At 33.3% G+C, this 25,062-nt stretch overlaps 1 protein-coding gene across 7 annotated transcripts in view; it reads right to left on the bottom strand.

Annotated features, from left to right (window-relative positions):
* The window catches only part of UBR3 (ubiquitin protein ligase E3 component n-recognin 3), a 296,599-nt gene that overhangs the window by 17,761 nt on the left and 253,776 nt on the right, over positions 1–25,062 (bottom strand). For all 7 annotated transcript variants that reach the window (XM_077154105.1, XM_077154106.1, XM_077154107.1 and 4 more), the window contains 4 exons: positions 22,432–22,556; positions 18,795–18,902; positions 18,536–18,661; positions 1,527–1,706 (listed from right to left, as the gene is read on the bottom strand). In XM_077154105.1, coding sequence (XP_077010220.1) covers positions 1,527–1,706; positions 18,536–18,661; positions 18,795–18,902; positions 22,432–22,556 — 539 coding nt within the window. The remainder of the gene's footprint in view (positions 1–1,526; positions 1,707–18,535; positions 18,662–18,794; positions 18,903–22,431; positions 22,557–25,062) is intronic.

Raw genomic sequence — 25,062 nt, 5'->3', positions numbered from 1 at the left:
TTGCTGGTGGGAATATAAAATGGTACAGCACTGTGGAAGACAGTTTGGCAGTTACTAAGAAAGTTAAGTAAAGAATACCATATGATCCAGAAATCCCATTATTAGGTATATACCCCAAAGAACTGGAAGCATGGACTTGAATAGATATATGTGCACTGATGTTCATATTGGCATTATTCACATTATTCATAATTGCCAAAAGATGGAAGCAATCCAAGAGCCCATTAACTGATGAATGGAAAATAAAATGTAGTTAATACATACAATGGAATATTATTCAACCATAAAAAACGAATGAAGTCCTGATATATGTGACAATATGGATGAACCCTGAAACCATCATGTTGAGTGAAAAAGCCAGACATAAAAGAACAAATATTGTATAATCTCACTGATTTGAAATAATTAGAATAAGCAAACTCAGAGGGTCATATTTCTAGAACACAGGTTACCAGAGGATGGGGTGAGGATAGGGAATGGGAAGTTAAGGTTTAAAATGTATAGGGTTCTTCAGAATTCTCGTCTGCCATGCCAGAGACCTAGGTTCAATTCCCAGTACGTGCCCATGGGGGAAAAAATATATAGGGTTCCTATAGGGAATGATAGAAGTGTTTAGGTAATGGATGGCAATGGTGATAGCACAACATTGTGAATGCAATTTACAGCATAAAAATATATTTCTGAATATGATTAAAAGGGAAAATGTTAGATTGTGCATATGGTAACAAAATAATAATTCTTAAAAGAAAAAACCATGAAACTACACAAGCAGGGAACCCTAAGTTAAACCATGGACTTTAATAATACAATCTAAAAAATGTGCTATCATCAATTGTAACAAATGTTTTGCAGCAATACAAGGTGTGAGTGGTGGAGTGATGCATGGGAATTCTGTATTTTACACATGACTGTTTTGTAAACCCACAACTTCTCTAATAAAAAAAATTAATTAAAACTAAAAAAAAAAATAATACACACACAAACTATAGTTCTAGCTCTAGGAGAAATTCTGAGCACCAAATTTCGCATCTATAGCCATCCATAGTTGTCCCTATACTATCTCTTCAATTCACTTATCTCAAACATGAACCAGCTGGTGGCACATGCCCAGTAAAATTTATCATTAAAGGCACGACCTTTTAGGTCTTCTAGTTCAAACCTTCGATTTTTACATGAGATAGTACTCTTTCCAGTAAGATTACAAATTACTTGTCCTTAAGAGGAATTTAACAAATTCCTTGTATCCCCCAAGTCTAGTATTTGATAATTATTTGAAGTATTTAATAAAAATCTGTTGACAGATACCAAAAGTAGAAACTAATACCTTCACCTTGTTAACTGAAATATTTCTGCTTTTATGTTCATAAATGAAATTTATATAAATGATTTTTCAATTTAATCAGTTAAATAAATGTTTTCAAGAATAGATAATCCTGAAATGAAATATTCTTTAAAAATTCATCATTAATCTCTTATCTATTAGTATAACACCACTATGGCAAGTGACAACTATTTTTTTTACATACCTTTCCTTGTTCTGTATGTTGTTCAGTAAATGAATTTATCTCCAAACACCACTGAGATATAATATCAAATGCTGGAACTGACCAATCCAGACAGGAGGCACTGATAAATGGATGTTCTGTTTGATAAAATGTTGGGAGAAGTCCCAGGCAGCTGGCAAGAACTGAAAATTCTTCTTCTTCCTTTTGGACATGAAACAGAAAATTCTCAAGTCATTTCATCAAGAATACTTCCCAATATAAATATTCTAAGTGTTAACCTCATCAATTAATTCTGGAGTGTAAGAAAATTTTCTTAACTGAGTCAACTGAAGAAAAGTAAAAGGAGTAGGAGGAGCAAAGACAAGAGAATAATTGTTACATTGAAATATCCCTCCAAATATTTTGCTTTGAAACTTAGCTTCTGAGTGCAATGGCATCTTCTTCCTTTAGACATTTATTTTTAAAATATAGTTTCAGATATCTAATGAATGCAGTCTATATCCTAGCTACTCTATAAAAGCAAATGTGAATTTGGGACAAACAACAAGCTATTTTTGGTTAGAAAGACATGGGTTGTCAGAGTGTAGACAAAGAACAATCATCAAAACACGGACTTCACAAAAGGAAGGGTTAAATAATTTTCCTGAACTCTGAGTGTTAAACAAACTCAGCTAAAATTTAAAAAAAAGAAGTTTTTAAAAACTTGAGAGCTCTAAGAGCTAGGCAATCCAAAGCTATACCCAGTTATAAAAGAACCAGAGAAATCAGTGACCCAAGGACTCATATCCTGAAAGTTGATTTTTAATACAGTTCAGTAGTTTTATAAACACCAAAATATATTCCCCAACCCCTCTTTAACTGAAATACCTAGGGTGTTCACTTTCCCTTGTCCAAGGGATCCTAACATCCTTCAAATTCCAGCTCCCCAGGGAAGCCTTCCATGACCCTCATTCAATGAGACTGTAACCACTCAGTTTTACTCAGATAAAATTAATCCTTCTATACCTTGTAAACACCTCTATTTTTGCATTTTTATATTTTACATTAATTACTGTAAAAATACATCAGCCTTCTCTAAAAGATTGAGTTCTCTGGGAGTAGTAACTCTGGCTTCCCCAGTGCTTGGAACATAGGAGACACTCAATAATACTTGCAAAACTAGACTAATTTTGTAGATTAAGTATAAAATTCTGAAATATATGCTACAAAGAATAAATGAAATCAAAATGCAAAATGATATGTAGGCTGAAAAATGTTTAATTTTTAAAATCTCTAGAAATGAGGCCACAAATCCTCATTTATACAGCTACATAAAGAAGGCATTTAAAATAAACAACTTTGAAGTATAAGTTACATACCATAAAATTCACCATTTTAAGTGCACAGTTTGATGAGTTTTGGTAGATGTACATAGCCAAGCAACCACTCATAAAATAAAATTTTAGAACAATTCCATTACCTACTGCCCAAATTTCTTTATGCCCCTATGCAGTCAATTCTGGCTCCCACTGCTGGCTACAAACAACCACTGATCTGCATTCTGCTGTTATGATTTTGGCTTTTTAAAACATTTTAAAAATTAATGGACTCATACGATATGTACTCTTTTGTGCCTGGCCGCTTTCAATTAGCATAATATTTTGAGATTCAATCATGTTATTGTGTATATCAGTAGTCCATTCCTTTACACTGTTTAGTAGTATTCTACTGTATGGATCTTTCTATCATGTTTTGTTTATGCAGCCACCTGTTGGTGGACTTCTGAGTTGCATCCAGTTCTTTTACCATTACAGATTAGGCTGTTATGAACATGCATTTACAAGTCTTTCTGTAGAAATACGTTTTCATTTCTTTTGATAGATAGAATCATTGGGTAGTATGATAAATGTATGTTAATTTTTAAAGAAACTGCTAAACTTTTTCCTAAGTGGCTATATCATTTTGCACTCCCCACCAGCAAAGCATGAAAATTCCAGGTGTTCTAAATCCTCAAACATTTGGTATTATCAGGGTTTTTGTAAAAGTATCTCAAAATGACTTTAATTTATACTCATATTGTTTGTGAATAGAGATCATTTTATCTTTTCCTTTCTAATCTGGATGTCTTTTTATTTCTTTTTCTTTCCTAACTGCCCTGGCTAATACCTCTAGTACAATGTTGAATAGAAGTGGCAAGAGCAAACAAACATCCTAGCATTGTCCTTGATGTTAGGGGGCAAGCTTTTGGTCTTTCACTCTTTCTTTTTTTTAACTTTTTTAAATACAAAAACACACCAAATAAACGCAAACATTCCTATTTTCATCATTCCGTTCTACATATATAATCAGTAATTCATAGCATCATCACATTGTTGCATATTCATCATCATGATCATTTTGGTCTTTCACTCTTTTTTTTTTTTTTCCTAAAGGAAAGACAGAGAGAAGGAAGGAAGGATAGAAGGAAGGAAGAGAGGAAGAAAGGGAAACATCTTTTAAACATTTTCTTGTTTTATTGTATTTTGTTTCTCCGTTTTCGTTACATGGGCTGGGGCCGGGAATCGAACCGAGGTCCTCCGGCATAGCAGGCAAGCACTTTGCCCGCTGAGCCACCGCGGCCCGCCCAGGTCTTTCACTCTTAAGGATGATGTTAGCTGTGGATTTTATCAGACTGAGGAAGTTTCCTTTTATTCCTAGTTTGTTGTTTGTTTGTTTTACCATGAAAGGATGATGGAGTTAGTCAAATGTTTTTTCTGTCTACTGAGATGCTCATATGCTTTTACTAATTTATTCTATCAATATGGTGCATTAAATTAATTGGCTTTTGTTTGTTAAAACCAACCATGCATTCCCAGAATAAGCTCATTTGGTTATGTCAAAATGAGTCAAAATTTAGTTAAGGCTTTCTGCTACTATGTTCATGAGAGAAATGAGTTTTTAGTTTTCTTTTCTTGGCATGTCTGATTTTGATATTAGGACAATACTGGCTTTATGAGTTGAGAAGCATGTTTTCTTCTACAAATTCCTGAAAGAGTTTATGTAGTATTGGTAAGATTTCTTCCTTAAACGTTTCATAGAATTCACAGTGATGTTATCTTTATAAATATAAATTTGATTTTTCTTTACTGGACAGACACTGAGTTTAATAACTAAATCTAATTCTCTACCTAATATAGATCTATTCAGCCTTTAATTTCTTCTAAGTTATCACATTCACTGGCAAATATTACCAGAGTTTGTAGGATTTGCAGAGATGTCCCCTCCTTTATCCCTGATATGTGTGCCTTCTCTTTTTCTTTTCAACCGAGGTTTAGCCATTTTATTGATCTTAGCAAAGAATCAGATTTTGGATACATTGATCTCTACTGTTTATTTATTATCTCATTAATTTCTATTCTGATCGTTGTTATTTTTTTTCTTTTTTCTTACTTTGGATCTAATTTACTCTTTTTCTATCTTCATAAAGTAGAAACTTAGATAAATGACTTTATACCTTTCTTCTTTCAAAATATAAGCATTTGAATTTACAAATCTCCCTCTAAGAACTGCTTTAGCAACATCCTACAAATTCTACTAAGTTGTGTTTTCATTTACATTCAGTTTAAGATATTTACTAATTTCATTGTGATTTCTACACTAAGCCATGAGTTACTGAGAAGTGCATCATCTAATTTTCACATTTGGGGATTTTCCATATTTCTTTCTGTTAATGATTTCCAACTTAATTCCAGAAAACATATGTTCAATGATTTAAATACTTTCAAATGTATTATACTTGTTTATACTGATATACGGCATATATATGCCATGCTCCATGGACATTTGTAAAGGATATACATTATGCTACTACTAGGTAGAGTACTCTATACATACTGATTAGATCAAGTTGAAAGTGTTCAGATAATCTTTATCTGAAGATACAGATATAGATATCAGTTTGAATTTCTGTCTACTTATTCTGTGCAATCATGGATATATTCTATGCAAACATTGTAGTCTCCAGTTCTAGTTGCAGTTTGTCTATTTTTCCTTTTAATTCTATCAATTTTTGCTTTATATAGTTGGGGCTTTGTTGGTTTGTGATATATATTTAAAATTATTATGTCTTCCTGCTCTATATATTTTTTCAATTTTAAAGTTTTATTCACACATCATACAATCCAGCCTAAGCGTATAGACATGCCTTTGCCACCACACTCTATCTGAAGACATTTCCTTTTCTTCCACAAAGAATCCATACCCTTTTCCCAAATCCCCGCCTGCTGACATTTAGTTTTGGCATAAAGTCTTTGTTACATCTAGTGGAAGCATACTACAATGTTACTGTTGACTGCCGTTTACACTGATTGTACTTTTCCCCATATACATCTATTTTCAATATGCTGTAATACTGACATTCGTTTCTCTTCATGCAAAAACATTTTTTAATCTGTACATTTAATCACCATTATTGTACATATCTAAGCATTCCTAAATTATACTGTCTCGGTCTTTATTCTTTACTTTTCCTTCTGGTTTCATATGTGATCCCAGCCCTTCTTCCTCTATCATACTCACATTCAGCTTCATTCAGTGTAAAGTTATATTATTGTGCTACAATCAGGTAGTATTCATTCATTTCTGAATTTTTACTCTCAGTCCTGTTGCATAATCTGTGTTCCTTTAGCACAAACTACCCAATCTCTATCCTAGTTCTATCCCCTGATAATCTGTGTTCTTAACTTAAATTTTCCAAATTTACTCATTAATGTTAGTTCATATCAGAAGGACCATACAGTATTTGTCCTTTTGTTTCCAGCTAATTTCACTCAGCATAATGTCCTCAAGGTCCATCCATACTGTTCATTCTTACAGTTGCATAATATTCCATCTTATGTATATACTACAGCTTGTTTATCTGTTGATGGACTTTTGGGATGTTTACATCTCTTGGCAATTCTAAATAATGCTGCTGTAAACATTGGTGTGCAAATGCCCATTTGTGTCCTTGCCCTCATGTCCTCTGAATAGATACCTAGCAATGGGATTGATGGATCATATGGCAATTCTATACTTAGCTTCCTAAAGAATTGCCAAACTGCCTTCCAGAGGGGTCAGTCTTACATTCCCACCAAGGGTGGATAAGTGTGCCTCTTTCTTCACATTCTCTCCAGCACTTGTCGTTTTATGTTTTTTTAATAATGGCCATTCAAGTGGGTGTCAGATGATATCTCATCGTGGTTTTGATTTACATTTCCCTAATAGCCAGTGAAGCTGAGCATCTTTTCATATGCCTTTTAGCCATTTTTATTTTCTCTTCTGCGATATGTCTGTTCATGTCTTTTGCCCATTTTTTAATTGGGTTGCTTGCCTTTTTTATTGCTGAGCTGAAGAATTTCTTTATATATTCTGGATTCTAAACCCTTACCTGATGAGTGGTTTCCAATTGTCCATTGCCTAGGCTGCCTTTTTACTTTCTTGACAAAGTTCTTTGATGCACAAAAGTGCTTAATTTTGAGGAGTTCCCATTTACCTATTTCTTTCCTCAAAGCTAATGCTTTGGGTGTAAGATCTAGGAAACTGCCTCCTATTATAAGTTTTATAAGATATTTCCCTATATTTGCTTCTAAAAGTTTTATGGTCTTAACTCTAGCATTTTATAATTTAATTTTTAAATTAAAAATATAACAAATACAAGCATTTTAAACATATGATCATTCTGTTCTACACATATAATCAGTAATTCACAATATCATCACATAGTTGCATATTTATCATCATGATTTCTTAGAACATTTGCATCAATTCAGAAAAAGAAATAAAAAGACAACAGAAAAAAAATCATACATACCATACCCCTTACCCTCCCCTCCACTGATCAGTAATATTTCAATCTAAATAACATTTGCTCCCCCTATTATTTACTTTTATTTCATATGTTTTACTCCCCTGTTGATAAGGTAGTTAAAAGGAGCATCAGACACAAGGTTTTCACAATCACACAGTCACACTGTGAAAGCTGTATCATTATACAATCATCTTCAAGAAACATGGTTGCTGGAACACAGCTCTACGTTTTCAGGCAGTTCCCTCCAGCCTCTCCATTACATCTTGACTAACAAGGTGATATCTATTTAATGCATAAGAATAACCTCTAGGATAACCTCTTGACTCTGTTTGGAATCTCTCAGGCATTGACACTTTATTTTGTCTCATTTCGCTCTTCCCCCTTTTGGTTGAGAAGGTTTTCTCAATCCCTTGATGTTGACTCCCAGCTCATTCTAGGATTTCTGTCCCACATTGCCAGGAAGGTGTACACCCCTGGGAGTATGTCCCACATACACAGGGGGAGGGCAGTGAATTTGCTTGTTGTGTTGGCTAGACAGAGAGGCCACATCTGAGCAACAAAAACGTTCTCTTGGGAGTAACTCTCAGGCCTAATTTTAAGTAGGCTTGACCTCTCCTTTGTGGGGTTAAGTTTCATATGAACAAACTCTAAGATTGGGGACTCAGCCTGTTACTTTGTTGTCCCCACTGCTTGTGAGAATATTTTTGATCCATTTTGAGTTAACTTTTGTATAGGAATGCGATATAGATCCTCTTTCATTCTTTTGCACATGGATATCCAGTTCCCCAAGCATCATTTACTGAAGAGGATGCTATGTCCCAGGTTAGTGGGTTTGACTGCCTTATCAAAGATCAGTTGTCCACAGATGAATACCCGAACACACTATTCAATTCCATTGGTCAGTATATCTATCTTTATACCATTACCATAAATCTATCTTTATGTCAGCTGTTTTGACTACCTTAGCTTTGTTATATGCTTTAAAGTCAGGTAGTATGAGATATCCCACTTCATTTTTCTTTCTCAAGGTATTTTAGTTATTTGGGGCATCCTGCCTTTCCAAATAAATTTGGTTATTGGTTTTTCTATTTCTGCAAAGTAAGTTTTGGGGATTTTTTTTTTGTTGTTGTTAACATGAGCAGGCACCGGGAATTGAATCGACCGGGTCCTCTGGCATGGCAGGCAAGCATTCTTGCCTGCTGAACCACCGTGGCCCACCCAAGTTTTTGGGATTTTAAGTGGTGTTGCACTGAATCTATAAATCAATTGAGTAGAATTGATATCTTAACTATATTTAGCCTTCCAATCCATGAACACAATATGCCCTTTCATTTATTTAGGTCTTCCATGATTTCTTTGAGCAATTTCTTATAGTTTCCTATATATAGGTCTTTTTGTATCCTTAATTAAATTTATTCCTAAATATTTGATTCTTTTGGTTGCTATTGTAAATGGATTTTTTTCCCCACGATTTTCTTATCAGATTGCTCATTACTAGTGTATAGAAACACTACTGATTTTGGGGTGTTGATTTTGTAAGCTGCCACTTTGCTGTATTCAATTATTAACTCTAATACCTTTGCTGTGGATTTTGGGGGGATTTTCAGAATATAGTATATCATATCATCTACAAACAGTGAGAGTTTCACTTCTTCCTTTTCAGTTTGGATGCTTTTTTATTTCTTTTTCTTGTCTAATTGTTCTGACGAGAGCTTCTAGCACAATGCTGGATAACAATGGTAACAGTGGACACCCTTGTCTTGTTCCTGATCTTAGGGAAAAAGCTTTCAGTCTTTCCCCATTGAGGATGATGTTAACTGTGGGTTTTTCATATATTCCCTTTATCATGTTGAGGAAGTTCCCTTCTATTCCTTTGAAGTGTTTTCATCAAGAAAGGATGCTGAAACTTCATCAGATGCCTTTCCTGCATCAATTGAGATGATCATGTGGCTTTTCTGCTTTGATTTATTGATATGGCATATTACATTAGTTGATTTTCTTATACTGAACCATCTTTGCAAACCTGGAAAAAAAAAAAAAATGGTCATGGAGTATAATTCTTTTAATGTTCTGTTGGATTCAATTTGCAAGTAATTTGTTGAGGATTTTTGCATCTATATTCATCAGAGAGACTGGTCTGTAATTTTCTTTTCTTGTAGTATCTTTGTCGGGTTTTGGTATGACGGAAATGTTGGCTTCTGTGGTAGTTAGGTTCAGATGTCAACTTGGCCAGATGGAGGTACCTAGTTCTGTTACTGTGGACATGAGCCAATGGTACATGAACCTCATCTGTTGCTGATTACATTTGCAGTCAGCTAGGAGGCGACTGTTCTTTCTCTAGTTCTTCCGAGTAACAGTTAACTCCTTGATTCTTGCTCTTTCTTCTTTTTTAATATAGATTTTTAAGGCAATACATTTTTTCTCTTAGCACTGCCATTTCTGTGTTGTGTTTTGATATGCTATGTTTTCATTTACCTCAAGATATTTACTGATTTGTATTGCAATTTCTTCCTTGACCGACTGGTTAGCCAACCTCCACATATTTGTGAATTTTCTGGCCCTCTGCCTATTATTGACTTCCAACTTCATTTCATTACGATTTGAGAAAGTGTTTTGTTGATTTCAATCTTTTAAAATTTATTGAGACTTGCTTTGTGACCTAGCATATGGTCTATCCTTAAGAATGATCCATGAGCACTTAAGAAAAATGTGTATCCTGTGGAGTATAATATTCTGTTAATGTCTGTAAGCCTAGTGCACTTATTGCATTATTCAAATTCTCTGTTTCTTTACTGATTCTCTGTCTAGATGTTCTATCCATTGATGAGATCAGGGAATTGAAGTTTTCAACTATTACAATAGAGGTGTTTGTTTCTCCCTTCAGAGCTATCAGTATTTGCCTCATGTATTTTGGAGCACTCTGGTTCAGTGCATAAATTTTACAATTGTTATATCTTCTTGTTGAATTGTTCCTTGTATTAATATATAGTGTCTTTCTTTGTCTCTTTTACTTGTTTTACATTTGAAGTCTAATTTGTCAGATATTAGTATAGCTACTCCTGCTCTTTTCTGATTGTTGTTTGCATGAAGTATCTTTTTCCCAACCTTTCACTTTCAACCTATTTTTGTCCTTGGGTCTAAAATAAGTCTCCTGTAGATAGCATATAGATGGGGTCCTGTCTTTTAATCCATTCTGACAGTCTGTCTTTTGATTAGGAAATTTAAACCATTAACATTTACTGTTATTACTGTAAAAGCATACTTTCTTCTACCATTTCGCCTTTTGGATTTTATATGTCATATCTAATTTTTTCTAATTTTTACTTTTACTGATAATCTTCATTTCTACACTCTTCTCCAGACCTCTCGCTCCTGCCTTTTCCTATCTGCCTGTAGTACTCCCTTTAGTATTTCTTGCAGAGCCAGTTTCTTGGTCAAATTCTCTTGGTGATTATTTGTTTGAAAATGTTTTAATCTTCCCCTCATTTTTGAAGGACAATTTTGCTGGATATAGAATACTTGGTTGGCAGTTTTTCTCTTTTAGAATCTTAAATATATCATACCACTGCCTTCTCACCTCCACGGTTTCTGCTGAGAAATCCACACAGTCTTTTTAGGCTTCCCTTGTATGTGATGGATTGGTTTTTCTTGCTGCTTTCAAAATTCTCTCTTTCTCTTTGACATCTGACCGTCTAATTAGTAGTTGTCTTGGCATATGTCTGTTTAGGTCTATTCTGTTTGGGGTACACTACACTTAGATTTGTAATTTTATGTCTTTCATAAGAGATGAGAAATTTTCAGTGATTATTTCCTCCATTAGTCTTTCTCCTCCTTTTCCCTTCTCTTCTCCTTTTGGGACATCCACAAAATGTATATTTGTGTGCTTCATGTTGTCATTCAATTCCCTGAGAACCTCTTCTTATTTTTACATTCTTTTTCCTATATTTTGTGTGTTGGTTTTCAGATGTCTAGGCCTCTAGTTCACTAATATTTTCTTTTGTCTCTTCAAATCTATCATTGTAGATTTGAATCTCTTCAAATCTATCATTGTAGGTTCCCTTGGGGGAAACAGCCCACTGTGCCTGTCGGGGAGGGGCACCAGCTTCCACAGCTTGGGGGACTTATAGTTCTGTATGGGGTCTCACCCCATCCAGCTTGTCCAGACAGGTGTACAGTGTATGTCTGGTCACTGACGTAGCCCCAGAAGTTGTTCTGTACTGTTCCTGGCTATTTAATAGCTGCCCTGGAGGATGAGCTAAATTTCACACTTCACTAAGCCACCATCTTGCACTGCTCTATTGAAAGAGAACATTTATTTTCAAAAGTAAAGCATAAAAATAACTTTGGAAGAAGGGAACTACTGACAACAGAAAAACAGCAACTTTTTTTTCACCTTCTTTATGATAGGAAATCCAAAACTCCTAAAATTAAAAAAGGATGTAGATAAACACATCTTTTTTTTTTCTGGAATTTATAGGATATTAAAGATTACTTGGTCTTTTCTATGAAGCAGACTTTCAGTCCAAATATGGGTCAATAAAATGAGAGGAACCTAACTGAGAAAAAAATTATGATAAAAGAAAAAAAAAAAAGAAAAATTTCCCAGTATTTCCTGTCATGTGACATGGACAAAATAGAGCAAAGTGGCTCTAAAGAAAGGAAAACTCATGAGATACTATTTAAGGCCAAAAAGAATTTGTTTTTCTAATTATTTTCATTTTCTCATTACTTTTAAGAAGCATTACATAACAAGTGGGTCATTGTAAAAAAAATACAAATGGCTCCTATATATGCAAAAAACTCACTTTTACTCAGGAGAAATGCAAATTAAAACTTTTACTATTAGACTGGCAAAGATCAAACAGTTTGATATCACACTAAGCAAGCCCACACCATATGGAAATTCTCATACATTACTCGTGATAATGTAAATTGATACAATAATCAATGATCAGCAATTTAATTTTAACTATTAAAATTACAAATGTACATAACTGCTGATACAGAAAAGTCATTTCTAATAAGTTATTCTACAAATAGAATTAAAAACATGCAAAATAACATAGTGAAGACATATATATACAAAGGCTCGAAAATAACCAAAATATTTATTAAGAGGGCACTGAATCAGTATATCCTGACATATCATACAATGAAATACTCTGAACTTGTAAAACAAAATGAAGAACGTTTTCATGTATTGAATATGAAATGACCTCCAAGATAAACTCTTAGGTGAAAAAAATGCAAGTTACAGAATAAATGTGCAGAAAAAAAGGGGGGGGGCCTAAAAGAAAATAATTTATATCCCCCATACATTTAATTGTTTGTGCATGCATAAAATTCCTCTGCTATAATACAAAGAAAATCAACAGCAACTTGGTGGCTAGGGAAAGGGGAAGGAGATTTTTTTCATAGAATACATTTTTGTACTTTCTGAATTTTGAAAAATGTAAATACATTACATATTAAAATACATTTTACTTTTTCATAAATTTGTTGCACTAAAATATTTTTACCACCTTAAACCTAGAAAGTACAAAAAGGTATCATTAAAAAGTCTCTCTCCCATTCCTGTTCCCATTCTATCCAATCTCAAACCTACTACCACAGGAAAGCACTGGCCATAATTTTTTTGTATCTTCCCATAGTTATCTTATACATAAACAACTAATATAATATCATAAGTTTTCCCCATCTGTAGTTAATTTACACAGTAAGAGGTAGCTTATTATATAAGCTGTTCTACATCTGCACACTTTGTCTTTAGTTACTTAATATATTTTTGACATCCTTCCATATCAGCACATAGAAAACTTCCTATTCTTTTCTTTCCTGTACAGTATTCCATTGTATGTATAAACCAAAATTTATTTAACCAGTTTCTCACTGATGGGCATTTGAGATGTTTTTAAGTTTTTGCTTTTCCAGTATATCCATTCAACTATCAGCAACTCATTCACCATATTATTAGATGAAAATAAACTTCTAAAGGAGGTGTATTGATAGTCATATTGAGATCAAAGGGACACACATACAAGAGTATAGTTTTTTTCATAGACTAATAAACAATACCAGAAGGAAATTAACTGCTCAAAAAACGTTTTGTGAAGGCAAGGCACAGCACAGCTCTTAATGTTATTAGTGCAAATTCATCACCCAGACTAAATGAGTTCAAATCTTAGATGTTTTACTTACTCACTAGCTGTGAAGCTTGGGTAAATTACTTTTCTCTCAGTGCCTGTCCCCTTATCTGTAATGTGATGATAATAACAGGTACCTCACTGTTAGTTTGATGTTTTAATGAGTTTATATGCAAAGCACTTAAATCAGGATTAGCTATCATTATTATTATTATCAGGACAATATTGTGACAGATTAGAAAGAGAACAAGAGCTAAAGGAGCTATTTTGGAGAGATGGCTTTCAACTTTTGAAGAGGGATAATCATAGGCCCTGTGAGAATCTGATAACTATTTTTTCCCAAGAAAAATGCACATACAGATACTACTTTATAAACAATGCTGTGAAATTCAAAAAGTACCTGAAATCCCTGTGTTAAGATATCTAGGCTTAAAGGGCAAATGAGAGAACATGTGTTTAAGTAGTAAGAAAAGATAAGGGAACTATTGAGGTTACTACAGGAGCCCTAATAGTGCTGGACTAAAACGCTTACCTAAACTGTGAAGGACTAATAGGTTACTGTGGAGAGCAAGTTTACTGTGTGAGATCATGTACTGGGTACTTTCTTGATTGATTTCCCATGCTTAACAAAAATATGTCTGATTAAAAAATGTCATTGTTAAACTCATAAGATTAATGTTTAAAAACCCAACTGGATATTGTGCTGGTTTGAATCTGTTACATGCCCCAGAAAAGCCTATGTTCTTTTAATCCAAGTTGTGGGGGCAGACCTATTGTTGGGTGAGACCTTTAGATTAGATTGTTTCACATGAAGATGTGACTGTGCCCATTCAAGGTGCCCATTCAAGATGCAGTCCTTTACCAGAGAGCCAACAGAAGCTAAGAAAAGAAAATGCCCCAGGGAGAAGAAAGAGGGACTCAAAGGAGCTAAAAGAACCATTTGAAATCAGAAGCCCAGAGAGGACAGTAGATGTTGTCATGTGCCTTCCCATGTGACAGAGGAACCCCAGGTGCCAGGTATCTTCTCTCTGAGAAGGTATCCTCTTGTTGGTGCCTTAATTTGGACATTTTCACAGCCTTAGAATTTTAACTTGTAACTGAATAAATCCCCTTTGTAACACCCAATCTATTTCTGGTATATCACATTCTGGCAGGTTTAGCAAACCAAAATAGGTGTCTACTATTTTGGCAACACACTAGAAAAATATAATTTTTAAAATGACTCCATTTACAATAAAAACAAAACAAAGAATAGAGAAAATCTAAAAGAATCAATAGGTTAAGCTATTAGAACTATCAGAGTCAATAGGTAAACTATTAGAGGGTTTAGTAAGTGGCCAGTCACAAAAACATACAAAAGTTAACAGTACTCCTCTATTCCAGGAAGAAGCAATCAGAAAATGTAATGGAAAATAAGATATTATTTAATTAGAAACCCAAACCATAAAAGATCTAGGATTAGCTTTATAAAGAACGGACACTTTAAGATGGCAATTTTAAAGCTTTATTACAAGTATTAAAAGAAGACCTGAATAAATAGAGATATAAAACCAAGTTTATAAACAGAATGCCTTAACACTATAAATTCAAAGCAACTCTCATCTAAAATCTCATAGGATTTTGAAGGAAATATGATAGATTATAAAATTTATAATATAGAAATAAAGGTTCATAGATAGCTAACCAGAAAAAAAAATTTTGAGAAGAATTTAGCAAAAAAAGATGTTAGAACAAAAAAAAGAAGGGACACTCACCCTACCATATATAAAGCCCTATAATAAAACCAGAGTAATTTAAAACAGTTGACCACTAGCACAGGTTAAAATACAGCAGAGTCCAGAATATAGAAACTTGGTTGCGTCAAAAATCAGTAAGAAAAATTTGGATGGTTTCATAAATATTTAAGATTACTTTATAATTAGTTGGGAAACCACCTTGTCAGTTGGAGAAAATAAATATTTCCCTCATACCAATCTCCCAAGTTAACCCCATATTGAAGGTAAAACTATGAAAGCAATTGAAGAAAATATGAAATAACTTTACAATCTCAGACTGGAGAAAGATTTTTAAAATAAGGTCCAAAATCCACAAGTTCTAACGAAAAAATCTGACAGATCTGACAACATTAAAATTAAAAATTTCTGTCCCATAAAAGACACTAAAGCCAAATAAATAAAAGGCTGGGAAAAGATATTTGTAATGATTAAAATAGACAAAACAGTAACAAGATAAATGACAGCAAACCTGACTTTTTAAAATGATGAAAGAATAGGAACAGGAAATATACAGAGGGGAAATTTAAATGGCTAGTAAGAAGAGATTATCAATTGTATGTATAATTAGAGAAATGAAAATTAAATTAATCATAAGCATATAGCTTGCATCTATCTGGTTGGCAAATATGAGAACACTAGATAATAAAAAGTGCTGGTAAAGACACTAGGGAAAAAAGAACCCTCACGCATGCAGATGAAATGTGAACCTTGAGAAGCCATTCTGGAAAGCAAACAGGCAGTATAGATAGCCTATGGATCCAGCAATCCCACAACTAGGCTTATATAGCCCAGAGAAACTTTCTATTAAATTGTACAAGATGACAGATTTATTGCAGCATTTATTTTTCCCTGGTATAAAAGAGTTGGAGACAGCCTAGATACATATCAGTGGGGAATAAATAAAATGCAGAATATACATACAATGGAATATCATCATGGAACAATAAGGAATTATTTCGAGCTGTATGATTAGGCCTAAATGGCATAATATTAAGTAGAAAAAAGTAAGTATGATTCAAGATTCACAGCACATACCAGTTAAGCAAATTAAACACCATACACAGTTTATAGTGCAGTCACATCATTTTGAGAAGTAGTAGATAAGATATCATGTAGGGAACAAAGAGGAATGATAATAGCAGAGATGCTATGCATGGACTTGTGGTTATGGTGTATCATGAGCTGAGGAATACGAGCAACTGAACTCCATTTTTGTGCACCTCCATCCTTCCTCCCAAAAAAGAAAAGAAAACTTAAGGTAAAGAAAGAAGAAGGGGACTAATTAATCAATACTGTGCAAGTGAATGAGATAAATTCTACCTCTAACTGATTTATTAGCTTGGAGACGTCTTCATCCTTCAATTTCTTCATTATAAAATGAGAATCAATTTTATAAACTGGTTAGTAAATAACTGGAGATTTTAAACTGCTTTGTACATAACTTTCAACAAATAAATGTTTCATCCTTTCACATCAATCTGAAACAAAGGACTATGAGTGATTCCTGAGTTAATTTGAGATATATAAAAGAAAACATTAAGGAAAAACTGAATCGGTAGATTTGCAATTAGAATCTATGAGAACAAAAGAATAAATTTTAACTAAACATTTTCTGGATAAAATTATAAAACAATAAGTGAAACAGAATAATTTAAATGAAAGAAAATGACATGAAGAAAATGTCAAATCTATAAAAGTTAAAGTATGCTTAATACTATATCTGTATATACCTTGATTAATAAAAAATAAGTCAAAGTAAATAAAGTATAAAAGCAAGCTGGTAGGCAAATAAAAGTAATAAAACAAATGTATGTACATAGATATGCACTTACTTGTTTTATATAGATATATTCACATATATACATATATTTACTACATATATAAAAACAAGAAAAGATTACACAGATGACAGAAACCCAAACAAAAAGAGAACAAATTTCTAATGCTCTAATACTACTTTTCTCACTTTAGCTGAATATATCCACTTAAATGTACAAATCTTCAACTTGAATCTATGCAAAATGTTTTCATTCCATTCCCCACAAACCTCTGTATTTTCTTCCTTCTATTAACTGTATCACAAAAGTTCAAGTCTCTCAGGTTCAAAACTCAAGTAGACTCTTTTTCCTGCTCCTCTGACTCCACATGTTGAACTAGCCATCAGTTCCTGTCTATTCTACTCTGACATTGCCATAATCTATGTTTATCTTCTGTTTCCAATATGTCCTTCCCAAATTGATCTTTCTCTTTCTAGTCCCTCCGTTTTTCACACATCACAATCTGTCATTCTAGAATGAGGGTTTTTCTTCTGAAATAAAATTTGAAGCAAGTCACAGTTTTGTCTAACATTTTTCAATGGTCCAAATTCCTTCACGTGAAATTCAAGATCTACTACAAGTTCACCTATATCTATCATTCTGACACTATGTTGTACAGTTCCTTTTCATGCATCCTTTACACACATGCAACAAGAATGTGTGTCTTCTTCGGACCAAGAATACACATGGAGCTCCATTCCTGGTATCACTGTAACCTAAACCCCAAAACAACCTTCAATGCCCAGTACAATAGCTTCTGTTTCCAGGTACTTTCCAACTAATGGGAGAAAAATGCCTTCCAATAAAAATAAATGGCAAAATAAGCCATAAGGTGATATGAATACATAGAACCACAGACTACAGCCTTTAAATATGACAAGCTTAAGGCTTCAAAGACTGGAAATATGATAAATGTCTTGATTCCCACATCAAATTCCTGGGAAACAAATGGCAGGTAATGTTGGGATCATTTTCCTATAAGCATAATTTGGTTTACAACTTTTTAGTTTCTTACCCTGTCACTTTCTTGCCTATTCGCATTGACCTACAGATTTACGAAAATAGATTAAACCAACAGTGATTAATTCATCCAAGTTTTAATGCAATTGGTTATAAATTGAACAATTTGCTGTTATAAAGTTATATAATGCCACCATATCTCCAAACAACCAGCTTTCTGAACAACATAACTTGAAAAAATATTAAAAGCAGATGATGACTAGTGATAGAAATACCAACTGACTGAATACTATGATCCTGTTCAATTATTGGGCATATATTATCACTAATCTAATTAAAACTACCCCAATAGCCAATACTAGTAAAATTATAAAAATGGGTGGATTTAACAAACACAAACACAACAATAGAAAGTATTCTAAATATTAATTCCTTTGAGATAGATTAACATATTTTTATGACAATTTATCTTGAAAAAAATTAGCTTATTGTAAAAACAAGGCTCCCTACTGTCTACCCCAAATTATACCTGGCAGCTAGGTAAATCTTCCCCAAAAAGATGATGCTGGAGAAGGCTGGTGATTCTTAGGAAAGGCAAGCAGAAGTCCTGTAGGTATTTTTCCATGGATTCAGGAGACCAAGCAATAGGGTTAACCTAAAGTTAAAAAATTAAATTTGAATAATTCAATCTATAATAGATGTAGCTTAAAAATTATATTCAAGATGGCAACAAAATCTAAATATTTTTTACTAAATAACTACTACATCCAATCTTGGAGAAAGCATACCATTGCACATTCCTGGTTTCCTTCTTCATGATATAACTTTCCTTTAGATAGTTCACTTATCACAAAGCTCAATAGTACATCATAAGACTTTTCAGCCTCACATGTATTCTGGAAAAAAATCAAGATGTTAGAATAACCATCAGTCATTCAAAATTACCAAAATTTTACATTATAAAGAACACTTTTTAAAGAGTGGAGTATAACTGTGATTGCATTACTTTTCAAGCATGCAAAAAAAATTTGCATAAAAGAGTAAACATCTTGACTCACAATGAAATTGGACAATTGGTCAAAACTATTCCAATATTTCTTTTTAAAAACAGCATATAAATAACATAATGTATATGTAAATAAACATAAGTAAAGCATACCTTTTGACCCAGTAATTCCCATTCCTGGGAATTCTTCCTAAGGAAATGATCCAAAAGAAAAAAATAGCTATATGCACGAAACATTCATTACATCCTTATAACAGTGAAAAATTTAAACAACCAACGAAAGCATATCTAAATCATGGTACACCAGCAAGAGAATATTTTTATAGTCACTAAATATGAAATTTGAGATATATGAAAGATGCTTATATCAGAAGAATACAAAAAAGAATATATGATTGTAGTGTTATAAATTATATATGCACAGAACAGAAGAAAATATGGACTACACTTTTTTCTTTTTCAATTTCCTCAAATTCCTTTAAGAGAATTTATTAAACAATTTAATGTAAAAATAAAATAGGAGAGCATATATTATATAATGTACAGAAAGCTACATTAAATAACAGCCTACAAGTTAATCACGCTTAACGACTACATGTTATACCAATTTTTATAAGAAAGGAAAAATAATAGATATTTATAAATTCAAATTTATTTCAATAAAATCTTTACACATAAAGTGATATATCTCTTTTTACATTCACTGAGATATTAGAGGTTGTTGGAAATTTCAGTAGAATATAAACTGGATAAAGTAATAACTTTTCTATGATGTTGTTTATTCTAATCATTAACTATATTTTAAAATATTAAAAAATAAGAATTGAGTAAACTAAACATCATGGAATATAATTGTGTCCTAAACTTTTAAAACACTTATAATCTGGTCGAGAGTTTGCTATTTAATGACATTTAGTCTATAGTTCTTCATTGTTTCACACATGCTATTGTGCTATCTTCAAATAGATTGTATGCTCCAAAATGTCAGGTATTAACACTTTGTATTTTCCGCATATTCTTTGTTTAACAAAAATCTGAACAATAAATATCTGCTGACTAGTTGATAAATTTACTTCTGTAATACTAGAATTTATGACTTGGAATGCGCCTGGATATGTCTCTTTTAAAAATAAATTCTGTGCATTATTTTTACATTACATATCAGCTATCTGCCACATTCACTCAGCCATGTAGTGTTATCATTTCCTAATTCTAAACTATAAAAAATATCACTAACTCTGTAACTGTTTTCCTTACATTTTAGGTTTCACCTTCATTGTTGGTCCAATTAATTAACATGATGCTCACTTGTCAAATACGATGACCTGTAAGTTATTTAACTAGCAAGAATCGATATCTCACTGAAAATCAAAACAGGAACACACTCTATTTTAAAATGATTTAATCAAAATAAACTCTTAAATAGGCAGAGTTCAGTTAAGCTCAAACTGTAAAAAACTCAAAACAAAATATAAACCACATGGACTTGCTACTTATTAATCAAGGTGACCTATTTAAGGTTTAGAAAATATACAATGTTTCCTAAAACCTTTCTAAACTCAGTATATTCTTTTGAATAAAAGATTTACAGAGTATAACAACAGAAAAGCATTTTAAGAAATAATACTTTATGCTCAGATCACCCAAACAAGTCATTGAGTGATAACAGCTTTTAAATCATCACTCTCAAATACATTCTGAGCACTTCTTTTACATATGGCAGGTACTATAGCAGGTCAGAAAGTAATATGCAATATAATCTTCACTGCTTTGTATTGAAAACTCTCCACCAGCAGAGAATTAGATAGGATAGGAAAATGTCTTCATTTCACACATACATAAGTCTTAAAAAACATTATATGTCAGCAATCTCTGAATAAACGAAATCATATTCTTGTGAAACTTAAGTAAGTCTTTCTGGGAACATGGATGAAAGATTCAGAATTAAGACCAGAAGAATCCTATGGGAGAGGTGGCAAAGGTATGCAGGTTAAATATAGAAGGAATCAAGATTGAGAAATGCAAGAGTCTGAATTGGATAGAATGCTTTGTCATGAATTATAGTACTTAGAAATTTTGGGGGGTAATAGACCCTTTCATATATTCTGGTCCCACTCCTCAGCAAAACAAAACAAAACCTCATTACCAAATTAACTCTAATACCCCTTCAAAAAGTTTATGGTACCTATATTTTTATTACCCTAGACCAGATTAGATTTAACAAAAAATGTTTTCAAGATGTAACACCAAAAAAATACTAGTAAGAGAAAAAAAAAAAACAATTTCATCAAAATTTAAAATTTGCATGCATCAAGGACATTATCCACAAATTAAAATATAACAGAATTATAACAGAATGGGAGAAAATATTTGGAAATCATATATCTGATAAGAGTTTAATATTCAGAATATATGAAGAAAATATTCTTTACCTTTGTGATGTGGGAGTGAACTAGCGATAAAAGCGAAGGCTATATCAAATATATTTCATGTATTTATTGGTTCTCTGACCTTTGATACATATAGATGTGATTTTAACAAAGTTTTCAGTGAGGTTTCAAAACTCTTTAAGACTCTATGAGACCTCAAAAAGCTCAATTTATACTATATCTGTTATTTTTTCCTACTACTCTCCCCAAATAACATTGAAATAATTTTCATCTTTTACCTGTCTCTAAGCCAAGAGATAGCTAGTTCTTTGGTTCTATTGTATCCCATTTGTTCTCACGTGATTAAAAAATACTTACATTTAACTAACCTTTGCACAATTTTTCTAAATTGTTTTCATAATTTTAATTCAAAAAATAACTCCTTCGAATTTGCTAAGAACTTATATATTCTCTGTTTCTTCGCATGGGCAGACACCGGAAATTGAACCCGGGTCTCTAGCATGGCAGGTGAGAACTCTGCCTGGTGATCCACCATGGCCTGTCCAGAACTTATATATTCGAACATGGAAAAAAAGTAGCATTTAAAGATAAATAATTAAGAAAAGACTACGATTTTTCAAATTTTAAAGTGGCGAATTGAAAGGCCCCTTTGGACTGAGATTGGGGACAGGAACAAGGAGAAAAAAAGACAGAAGTAAGTAAAATAGGTAAGTTTGCAGACATTTTATTACCTGCTCATTGTGTCAACACAATTTTTATAACTTCTCTAACTTTAAGATTTGCAAGGAAGGCAAAACAGAATTGTCCGAAATGAAGGGATAAAGGCCAAGGTTTAGAGATAGATGTAGAAGGCCTCCTTGTACAAGGAAAACATTTTTAACATTTTTTAGACTGCAGGTGTTCCTGGTTCCAACTAAAATACCATTAATAACTCATTTTGTCTTTCAAACATTTAATCTCATTCATTCAGATCCCAACTTACATGAGTTCACCAAACTACTAAATCACAAATTTACATAAGAGACTAACCTTTTTGAGAGCTCCCATGTGTTTCCATGTTGACCTGTCTTCTTCACTGCATTTAATTGAAAGTGCTGCAAGAGCCTGTGTATACAGTAGTGTAAAAAGCACCTTCACAATGCAGGTGAAGTGGTCTTTAAGATAAAGAGAACATCATTACTTGTTTGGAATTTAGATATTTTATACTTAGATTTATTTTCACAAAAATGCTTTTTCTTATACATATAACTGGTGTTTGTTCAACACTAAAGTAATTAACAAAATGAGATTATATGCCATTACATTTGTCACCCAAATAGATCCGAAATTATAAAAGCAAAGGTCCTCTTTTCACCCACAGAATATGTAAATGAGAGGTATTTTATTGTAGCAAGTGTGCTCTGCCTTGAAGACCAGAGTGCTGATACCACTCAACTTTAAAATAGCTGTGTATACCTGGTAAATTCTCTTACTGGTTATTCCTTCCTCAATAAGAAAGTCTGAGCTTGAGTGTTTAAAATTAACACTCCATTTATATCCAAAGACCATGAAATAGCTCTTACAAAGTAAAACAACAACAACAACTAAAAAACGAACTGCTGCTATTTTAGGCATTCTCACACTGGGTTTCAGAATTCAATGAAAACTGTAACAATACAGAAAAAAAAGTAACAGTATGCAAAATATCTGGCAGCTTCTTGCACATTCAAGATACTTGATAAGCAAAAACATAGTAATCACAGTTAATATTTATATATGCCTGATAACAGAAAATTTCATCAAATGATTTATGCAATCCTCATAATAGTCTCAATTGGGTAACTGAGTCTTAGAAAAATGTGCTTGATATAACACAACTAATAATAAACCACGTCAAACTTGAATCTATATAGATCATTTTACATCAGATACAATATCCCTTATACTATATTATGCTGCTGTCCCAGTAAATGGTTACTATCCTTTAATCACTTGCTGAAGTCAGGAACTTGTAGGCATCCTTGATACTTTCCTGTTTCTTTTGCCCCATATTCAAACAATTTCCAAGTCCTGTCAACTCTACTTTTTCAATACTTCTCAAGTCAATTCCACTACCCTGGACTGGGTTATTGCCCTTTCTTATTCTGTCCTATAATCCCAGTCTAAGTGGTTGTGTCAGGGTTCCCCAAGAATTCCCAGGTTTGATGATTCCCTAGGAGGACTCACAAGGCTCAGCATATATTTGTACTCGTGACAGCAAAAGGATACAAAGTAAAATCAGAAAAAAGGAAAGACTCCGGGGTTAAAAATTCCAGAGGAAATTCCAGTTTCCTCCAGGGAATTCACACAAGATACCCTTAATTCCCCCAGGAAAAAGTTATAACATACGTGAAATGTCTACCAAGGACATTCATTTCAAACTATATATTTTCAAAGCTGCTAAAACAAATACCATGAAGTGGGTATGGTATTCTCTCAGCCTCAAAACCATATGCCAATAAATTCCCATTATTTAAGCCACCTTACTGTGTGATATTTGTTATAGCAGACTGACAAATTAAAACAGCATCATTTCACTGGGTCTCTGTACAAACCGGCACGCTCTTCCCCTCCTCTTGGCCTGGCTAATATCTTTATTAGTCAGATGAAACTTTCAAAGTGACTTCCTAAGAAAAATACTCCTGATTTTTTTAATGGAGTTCATCTGTGCGTTTATGTGCTGCCTTGTATACATGTGGATTAATTAGGGGTGGGGACTTGACATAAGCTGAGTCACTCTGAGTACTTCTCTGGGATTTTTCTAACCAGAAGCAAGCAAAAACTATAAGGATGTGAGCCTGAAGTTCTAGAGGTATGATCCCAGTCTATAGGAGATCAAATCTCATGAAGCTCAGTGAAGTGAACCACAGGGAGAATGAGAGACCCAAGATGGAAAGAACCCTGACAACACCTGAGGCCCTGGTTCTGGTCATCCCTAAAACTACCCCCTACTTCTCTCAATGTGCTCATATGAGCCCAGTGCATAAACACTTCCCCCCCCCCACCACCACCATCACTTTATGCTTATAAGCTAGCTCCAAATAGGTTTCTACCACTTACACCAAAAATGTCCTATCACCTACATACTAAACATGCTAGGATATAGATACTGAGAATTTACAGTTTGGAAGAAGAGAGAGACCGATAACTACAGAAAACAGGAGAACTAATCTTGACTACTGGAGGGCCCAGGAAAAAATAAATATATAAAGGCCCTTGACCCAAGCAAGAGACGTAGTTTTAAACGACTAAGAAAAATTAACTATAGTGACAGCAATGGTTTGGGATGGGATGAGGTAAGGAAGAGGGGATTCCAGACAAAGGAAGCAGTTTGTACAAGGGCACAGAAAAAGGTCTGAGATTTATAAGAACTATCAATTGTCCTGTGTAACTAGAATGCAAGGAAGTATTTTTGAGAGATGAAGCTGGAAAAGTAATCTTCATGTTCAATACCAAAGAGTGCAAACTAGAGGCTACTTGTCTGGATGCGGTATGCAAAGATATTTGGTTTGCCTTTATATTTTTTATTTTGTTTTTATGGATCAAATTTGAAAAATATTTATATGATAGAAATTATAGGATATGGGAGATGTTTGGAGATGGTATGCTCTTATTGTACATAGGTAGATGGTAGTAGCATTG

The sequence above is a fragment of the Tamandua tetradactyla genome, chromosome 3 (genome assembly GCF_023851605.1).
Source record: "Tamandua tetradactyla isolate mTamTet1 chromosome 3, mTamTet1.pri, whole genome shotgun sequence".
In the NCBI taxonomy this organism is placed as follows: Eukaryota; Metazoa; Chordata; class Mammalia; order Pilosa; family Myrmecophagidae; genus Tamandua; species Tamandua tetradactyla.
This window is presented reverse-complemented; position numbering and strand designations above follow the sequence as displayed.